The sequence below is a fragment of the Orycteropus afer genome, unplaced genomic scaffold, assembly GCF_000298275.1.
Source record: "Orycteropus afer afer isolate SDZICR_OR568_19922 unplaced genomic scaffold, OryAfe1.0 scaffold00244, whole genome shotgun sequence".
Classification (NCBI taxonomy): Eukaryota; Metazoa; Chordata; class Mammalia; order Tubulidentata; family Orycteropodidae; genus Orycteropus; species Orycteropus afer.
This window is the reverse complement of record NW_006921831.1, coordinates 3898336-3907367: the sequence shown is the minus strand read 5'-3', so window position 1 is coordinate 3907367 and position 9032 is coordinate 3898336. Positions and strand designations below refer to the sequence as shown.

The following is a 9032-nucleotide window of genomic DNA, read 5'->3' as shown; positions in this document are numbered from 1 at the left end:
GACTGCTAACCAGAAGGCTGGCACTTCAAACCCACCAGCCACTCCTTGGAAGGAAGATGGGGCAATCCACTTCTGTAGTGATACTGCCTTGGGAACCCAAGAAGGGGTCGCTATGAGTCAGGTCTGACTCCATGGCACATAACAACAACAACAACAGGCATTAGTGAGATGAAATGGACCAGTTTGGGCCATTTTTAATCAGACAACCACATGATCTACTATGCCAGGAATGACAAACTGAAGAGGAATGGCATGGCATTCATCGTCACAAAGAATGTTTCAAGATCTGTCCTGAAGTACAGTGCTGTCAGTGATAGGATAATAACCATATGCCTACAAGGAAGACCAGTCAATATTACTGTTATTCAAATTTATACACTAACCACTAAAGGCAGAGATGAAGAAGCCGAAGATTTTTACCAACTTCTGCAGTCTGAAATTTACCAAACATACCATCAAGATGTGTTGATAAATATTGGTGATTGAAATACAAAAGTTGGGAAACAAAGCAGAAGGGTTGGTAGTTGGAAAATATGGCCCTGGTGATAGAAAGGACTGTGGAGATCGCATGAGAGGATTTTGCGAGACCAATGACTTATTCATTGCAAATACTTTTTTTCAACAACATAAATGACAACTATACACCTGGACCTCACCAGACGGAATACACAGGAATCAGATCAACTGCATCTGTGGAAAGAGGTGATGGAGAAGTTCAATATCATCCGTCAAAACAAGGCCAGGGCCAACTGTAGACATGACCATCAATTGCTCATATGCAACTTCAAATGAAAGCTGAAGAAATTAAAACAAGTCCACGAGATCCAAAATATGATGTTGAGTATATCTGACCTCAATTTAGAGACCATCTGAAGAAAAGATTTGATATATTGAACACCAGAGAGAGAAGACCAGATGAGTTGTGAGATGACATCAAGGACATCATCCATGAAGGAAACAAAAGTCATTGAAAAGACAGGTGTGGTAGTTAAATTTGTATGTCAACTTGGCTGGTCCTGGTTGAGTGGCTGGGCAGCTGGATGCAGTATTCCCCATGATGAGACTGGCAATCGAGTCCATGGTGGGATCTACTACAAGCAGCTGAGTAGCTGCCTTTGGGATGTGGTCTGCTTCCTGTACATAAGGAGAAGCCTTGGGGATAGTCTCTAGCATATGGCACGCTTGGACCCTGCATGTAGCCAAGTTGTTGTTCAGCAGCCTGCCATGCTCTGTTAACCTTGGGACTTACAATGAACTTAAATTAATGGCCTGCTGTGTGGTTTGGTAACATTGGGACTGTGCCATTTTATTTGTTGACCTTGGGCTTGTTATCCTCATCAGCCAGTAGTTGCCTGAGTGAAGAGAAGCCCCCAGCTTCAGTGGGCTGGGAGTTGGAGGCAGAGCTGAAGCCCAAGGCTGAGGAGCTATCAGCCAGCCCCTAGAGCCTGGCACTTTGAACTTGGACTTAAAGCCTCCAAACTGTAAAAGAATAAACTCCTGTTTGTTAAGGCCATTCCATTTGTGGTATATTCCTGTCAGAGTGGCACTAGGGAACCAGAACAACAGGAAAGGAAGAGAAGGCCAAAATGGAGGTCAGAAGAGACTCTAAAACTTGCTCTTGAACAGAGAGTAGCTAAAGTGAATGGAAGAAATGGTTAAGTAAAAGAACTGAACAGAAGATTTCAAAGAACAGCTCAAGAGGACCAATAAGTAAAGTATTATAATAAAATGTACAAAGAGTTGGATTTGGAAAATCAAAAGGGAAGAAAATGCTTGGATTTCTCAAGCTGAAAGAACTGGGAGAAAATATTCAAGCCTTGAATTTTCCATATTGGGGGATTCTATGGGCAAAATATTGAACAATGCAGGAAGCATCAAAAGAAGATAGAAGAAATACACAGAGTCATTGTACCAAAATGAATTGGTTGACATTCAACCATTTCAGGGATGGAGTTTGATCAAGAACCAATGGTATTGAAGGAAGAAGTCCAAGCTGCACTGAAGGTATTGGCAAAATACAAGTCTCCAGTAATTGATGGAATGCCATTGAGCTATTTGACCAAGTGGATGCGGCACGGGAGGCACTTACCCATTTACACCAAGAGATTTGGAAGACAGCTACCTGGCCACCTGACTGGAAGCAGTACATTATCTGTGCCCGTTCAAAAGAAAGGTGAGCCCACAGAACATGTAAATTAATGAAGAATAATACCACACGCAAGGAAAATTTTGCAGAAAATAATACAAAAAGTATTGCAGCAGTACGTTGGCAGGGAAATGCCAGAAATTCAAACTGGATTCAGAAGAGGACATGGAATGAGAGATATCCTTGCTGATGCCAGATGGATCTTGCCTGAAACCAGAGAATACCAGAAAGATGTCTACCTGTGTTTTATTGACTATGCAAAAGCATTCAACTGTGTGGATCATAACAAATTATGGATGACATTGAGAAGAATGGGAATTCCAGAACACTTAATTGTGTTCATGAGGAACCTGTATGTAGACCAGGAGGCTGTCATTTCAACAGAACAAAGGGATACTGCACAGTTTAAAATCAGGAAGGGAGTGTGTCAGGGTTGTATCCTTTCACCATACTTATTTAATCTGTATGCTGAGCAAATAATCCAAGAAGCTGGATTATATGAAGAAGAATGTGGCATCAGGATTGGAGGAAGGGTCATTAACAACCTGTGATATGCAATTGGCACAATCTTGCTTGCTGAAAGTAAAGAGGACTTGAAGCACTTACTGATGAAGATCAAAGATGACAGTCTTCAGTCTGAATTATACCTCAACGTAAAGAAAATGAAAATCCTTACAACTGGACCAATAAGCAAAATCATCACAAATGGAGAGAAGATGGAAGTTGCCCAGCATTTCATTTTACTTGGATCAGTCAATGCCCAGGGAAGCAGCAGTCAGGAAATCAAAGGACGCATTGCACTGGGCAAACCTGCTGCAAGACACCTTTCAAGTGCTGAAGAGCACAGCTGTCACTTTGAAGACTAAGATGCCCCTGATCCAAGCCTTGGTGTTTCCAATTGCCTCATATGCATGTGAAAGCTGGACATTGACTAAGGAAGAGGGAAGGAGCTGATACTTCTGAGTTGTGGTGCTGGTGAAGAGTGCTGAATATACCATGAACTGCCAGAACGAACAAACCTATCTTGGAAGTACAGCCGGAATGCTCCTTAGAACTAAGAAAAGCCAGACTTCGTCTCAGGTACTTTAGAAATGCTGTCAGAAGGGACAAGTCCCTGGAAATGACATTGTGCTTGCTAAAGCAAGGGCCACCAAGAAAGGGGAAGGGCTCCACGAGACGGATCGACACTGGCTGCGGCGATGGGCCCAAGCATAGCAAGCATTGTGAGGACGGCACGAGACCAGGCAGTGTTCCATTCTGTCGTACGTGGGATCCCTAAGAGTCAGAGTCGACTTGACAGCACCTAATGACAACATGGCGTAGTGCCTAAGACATCTGACTGCTAACCAGAAGGCTGGAGGTTCAAACCCACCAGCCACTCCTAGGACAGAAGACTGAGCAATCTACTTCCATAGAGATACCACCTCAGAAACCCGAGGAGGGGTCGCTATGAGTCAGATCTGACTCGATGGCAGTGAGTTTAGTTTGGTATTAATGACAACATGCCCATGTAAGGCACTCTGGTGGCACAATGGTTTAAGGCCTTGGCTTCTAACCAAAGGGCTGGCATGTTCGAACCCACCAGCTGCTCTGCAAGAGAAAGATGTGGCGGTCTGTTTCCGTGAAGATTGGCAGCCTTGGAAGCCCTGTGGGGCAGTTCTACTCTGTCCTCTAGGGGCGCTGTGGGTCAGAATCAACTCCACAGCAGTGGGCATGGTTTGTTTTTTATTAGTTCTGCCCTTGGAGTATCTATATCCTGTTTTCCACAGTGATAAGGTTATTACTGATACTGAACTTGATCTGCTCTGGTAACTAATCCCAGATTCCCATCTTTGAGGTCTGCTTTCCTGGAAACAAGGAGCTCTGGTGGTGTAGTGGTTAGGGCATTTGGATGTTTACCAATGTGGTGGTAGTTTGAACCCACCAGTCGCTCCGTGGAACTGGAACTTTCTCCGTGGAAGAAAGATGGGCAGTTTGCCATACAAATTTACAGCCTTGGAAACCCAACCGGGATCACTACGAGCTGGCAATAAACTCGATGGCAGTGAGTTTGGTTTTTTGGTTTTGATTCCTGGAAACAGGGCTGATACCAAGGGAGGTCATGAGGGGGCGCTTCGTCAGGAAACAGAAGCCTCTCTGGGTACTTTGAGTAGAAAGAGATTTACTGCAAGCAATTAGAGGCCTAAACATTCAGGGTCTGAACTTTCAGATCTTTCAGGAAGTGTGGGCCAGCAGGGAGCCAGACCTGTGACCTCGAGGGCTGAAGCACTGAAGTGCCTGAGAGCCACCCCCAGTGTCCTTGGTCACCTGCAGCACCTCAACAGGGATGCTCAGATTGGTCCCAGAAAAAGGGAAACCGCCACCAACGACAGCCATGGCCTCTGTGCGGCTGCCACTGGACAACAATGGCGGCCCTTCCCGTCCGCCGTTCAGACACCTCTCGCTGTCAGAATATACACGCGAAAGGGATTCTGGGAGCTCCAGCATGGCCTTCTCCAGGGGCCAGCGGAGAACAGAAGCAAGTGGGATTATGCAGAATTAACAACAGTCTGGCGCTGAGGACACGGCTTAGCTTCCAAATAGATGAGCATTTTCTGCTTATCTTTCCCATCCTGGCTTCCACTTTAATTCCACTGTGGTCAAAGAACTCGGCTTGTGTGCTTCCAGCCCTTTCCCATTGGTTGGGACTGGCTTTCTAGGTCAGCACAGACTTGTTGCAGCTACTCTCAAATCACCCCGACTCGTACAGACCCTGAGCCCGCCAGAACGGAACGTTGCCAGTCCTGTACCAGCCCCACGATCGCTGCAGGTGGCACCAGTGTGGGCCACAGGGTTCTCACTGGCTTCTAACCAACTGTTTCAGCAAGAATTCTGCCAGCCAGCCATAGCTGTCCCGTGGCGCCATGCACATGGATCGGTTCTGGTGAATGTCCTGCATCCTAGGAAAGAATGTGCTGTCCACCTGGTCCGTGGACATGGTCGGGCCTTGTTCAGATCCTTGCTGAGTCACTCTCCGGCGTTTTCCCTGCTTGTCAGCTACCCAGAGCTTTGTGTTAAAATCTCTCACCTTACGTCTGGCTACCACTGCCAACCACTCGGAAAGGGATCGAAATTGGACATCCTGGATAGAGTGGGAGAACAGAGTGGAAGAAAGCTCAGAATCATAAAAAAAGACCAGGCTTGCTGGTCTGATGGAGAGTGATGAGACCCCGGGGCTATGATCACTAGTCACCTTTAGGTCTGGAATTGAACTCACTCCCGTGGCTTCACTTCCAGCCAAACAGCAGACAGGCCTAAGAGACGAATAATTACACCAGGGAGGTTCACTTCTTAGACAATCATGTGGGACATCAGGAGGGCAGTGTTTGCACAGGGAGACAGCCCAGAGGGCAGAAATGCACAGGAAAGAAGGACACAGGGAAAAGGTAACCACAGGGAGGAAGTGAGAAGAGACGTGTTACACTGGGGGGAATGCAATCAATTAAATCAAAATGTGTGTGAACTGCTGTGTTGTTGTTGTTGTTATGTGCCGTTGAGTCGACTTACAGCAACCCCTCCTTGGGTTTCTGAGGCGGTATCACTACGGAAGTAGATTGCCCAACCTTCCTTCCAAGGAGTGGCTGGTGGGTTTGAACCTCCAGCCTTCTGGTTAGCAGTCAGATACCTTAGGCACTACGCAACCAGAGCTACTGTATGGAAAATGAATTTGTTCCATAAACTTTCACCTAAATCACAAATAAATAAATGTTTCTAAAAATCTCTCACCGTGATTATGAATTTATCCACTTCTGTTGGAAGCGCTGTGAATTTTGTGTGTGTATGTGTGTGTTTTGAGAACATGTTATCTGGTGTATACACATTTAGAAATTCCTATCTCCCTGGAGAAATAGGTCGCTTATCATTATGCTCTCCTTGCCTCTTATAATGCTGTATGTGTGTGTGGGGGAATAAATAATAAATGTTGGTTTTGGTTTGAAGGCATTAAATTTGGGAGTAGTCTGCTACCTAGCAATGGTTGATGATTCAACATATTCCTTGATGTAATGTCGTTGTTGTTAGTACTGCCGAGGTGGTTCTGGGCCATAGCAACCCTGTGTACAACAGAACAAGAGACCGCCCCATCCTGCACCATCCTCACAATCATTGCTGTGATTGAGCCTGTTATTGCAGCCACGGTGTCAGTCCATCTCGTTGAGGGTCTTCCCCTTGCTCACCGACCCTCTACTTTACCGAGCATGTCCTTCTCCAGGGACATTTCCCTCCTGATGACATGTCCAAAGTAGATGACATGAAGTCTGACCATCTTTGCTTCCAAGGAACATTCTGGCTGTACTTCTTCCAAGACAGATTGATGTAGTGTGCATGCACAAATGCATTAGGAAAGGTTTTGAGACAATTGTTACTTCTAGGATGTTGGTAGAAAATTGGAATTTTCACCCTATAATTTTAACATTTATGAGTGTATGGTTCCGTGACATTGTTTTGCATTAGAGCTGACTTGACAGCATGTAACAACAACTGCATCCATGTCGTCAGCCATCAGTGCTATCCACTTCCAAATGTTTTCATGACCCTGACCAGAAGCTTCCCTGAAGCAATAACCCGCTGTTTTCTTCTCCCAGGCCCTGGGGACACTAAGAAACTTCTGTCTCTACGCACTTGCCCATTGTAGATATGTCACGAGATGTTTGCCCTTGTGTGTCCTTTGTCAGACTACCTTATAGAGTTAGTTTCACAGGGAGGAGTTCACGCTGTACCCACTGATTCTGTGTCAATTGTACTTCAGTTATGTCTCAATAGAGCTGTAAGGTATTAAGGGAAAACATTTTTAAAAACAATATTATATGTAAAAGACCAAAAAAAAAAAAAAAACCCAAACTCAGTGCCATTGAGTCAGTCCCCACTCACAGTGACCCCTCCTTGGGTTTCTGAGGCAGTATCTCTACGGAAGTCGATTGCCCAACCTTCCTTCCAAGGAGTGGCTGGTAGGTTTGAATCGCCACCCTTCTGTTTAGCAGTCAAATGCTTTTGGCATTATGCCACCAGAGCTCCTACAAGAACCCAGACACAAATGATTCCACACAGTCTGATTTCACTTACAGGAAATTTGAAAACAGGCAAAGCAAATCGATGGTGATAGACATCAGAATGGAATCCCTGGGTGGTGCAAAAGGTGGCGAAGGACAAAGACCACAGGCTTCAGGATGGATCACAGCTCAACATAAAGAAAACAGAGACCCTCACCACTGGGCTAACACACAACATCACGATAAACAGAGAACATACTGAATCTGTCAAGGGTTTCATTTCATTGAACCCTTGATCAATGTCCACGGAAGCAGCAGTCAAGATGCCATTTTGCACTGAACAATCTCGTGCAGGAGACTCTTTAAAGAGTTGAAAGGCAGAGATGTCTCTTTGAGAACTAAGATGTCCCTGACCCAAGCCATGGTTTTCAACCATCTCATGTGCTTGTGAGAACTGGACAGTGACTGAGGAAGGTCAAAGAAGAGCTGATGCCTTTGACTTGTCTTGGCGAAGAATATTGAACACGCCACAGACGGCCAGAAGACGGCCAGAAGAATGGATGAACCTGTCCTGGAGGAAGCACGGCCAGCATCTGCTCAGGAGCGAGGATGGCCAGACGTCGTCTCGTGCTTCGGACACGTTGTCAGGAGGGACCAGTCCCGGAGAAGGGCATTGTGCTTGGTAAAGAAGAAGAGAAGACCTGCAACAGAATGAACTGACACAGCAGCTGCAACCATGGCTCAGGCAAAGCAGGGACTGTGAGGCTGGCTGAGCACTGGCCAGTGTTTAGCTCCGTTGTATGTGGGTCCCCATGAGTCAGAGTCAATTCAACAGCAGCTGTGGGTTGTTTTTTTTTTTGTTTTTTTTTTCCTGGATTTGGCGATGTTCAAGATCTTGATCAAGATGAGGTGTTGGTTGCATGGTGTGTGCATTCAAAGCTAATCAAATCATACATGCTCAAAGTCTTTGCATTTTCCAATTCTCCAGGACTCCAGACTTCCTAGAGCCATGGAGGTTGGATGAACACCTGTAATGATTATGGTCAGATCATCTTTAAACCTTAAACCAAAAGTGTCCCCCAATGTCTTCTTAAAACAGAGCTTAACTAGTAAAAAATGTCTGCCTTGGGCACTAGGCTCTTTTAAGAACTATGTTATGTTGTCAAGGGCAATGAGACCCCACACAGAGGTGGTCCCAGAGCAGCAAGGCCACATTCCAGAAGTAAGACGAAACAGAGCCCCATCTTGATCAGAAGTTGGGGTCCTAGGAGCAGGCGAACAGTCCACACGCTTCCCTTGATTTTCACTCCCTGTTCCCCACCCACTTCTCGGGCCATGGACAGTCCCCCTCTGGCTCACACTGTCTGTTTACAGCCCTTCCAAAGTGGGGGGAACAGAGAACTGATTACAGAAAGCCCAGGCCAGAAGGGCTGGTGATGGGCCCAACACTGGGCTCCAGGAAACAAGATTGAGCAGGGACCCACTCTTGGCCCTGCTGCATCCCACGCACCTGGGCCCAGCCAGCGGCCAGGATGCCCTGGCTCCTCGGTTTCCACTGGTGGATGCCCCAGTCCACCTCCATGCTGGGCAGCACAGAGAGGCAGACCTGGCCCAAGCTGCCGGGTCCCGCCCCCTGCAAATGGCAGCCCCTTCCTTAGTGCCGAGGGGCTGTGAACATGAAGAGGGAAGCAGAGCTTCCCCGGCCTGGCTGGCAGGCTGTACCGGGAGGCAGGGAGCGGATGGTGCCGGCCATACCCTCTGTGGCTAGGCAGGCTTCATCCTCTCAGGGCCTGGCCCAGGCAGCCCAAGGAGAGGAGGCCCCTGGGTCCTAGCGATGCCAACACAGTCTGGATATTAAC

General features: G+C 46.8%; 1 protein-coding gene across 1 annotated transcript in view; it reads right to left on the bottom strand.

The window, feature by feature from the left end:
- Nucleotides 1–8755, bottom strand: part of LOC103204199 (toll interacting protein) — a 79359-nt gene extending 70604 nt beyond the window's left edge. Inside the window, exon 1 of the mRNA XM_042782108.1 lies at nt 8684–8755. Coding sequence (XP_042638042.1) covers nt 8684–8755 — 72 coding nt within the window. The remainder of the gene's footprint in view (nt 1–8683) is intronic.
- Nucleotides 8756–9032: the final 277 nt, after the last annotated feature.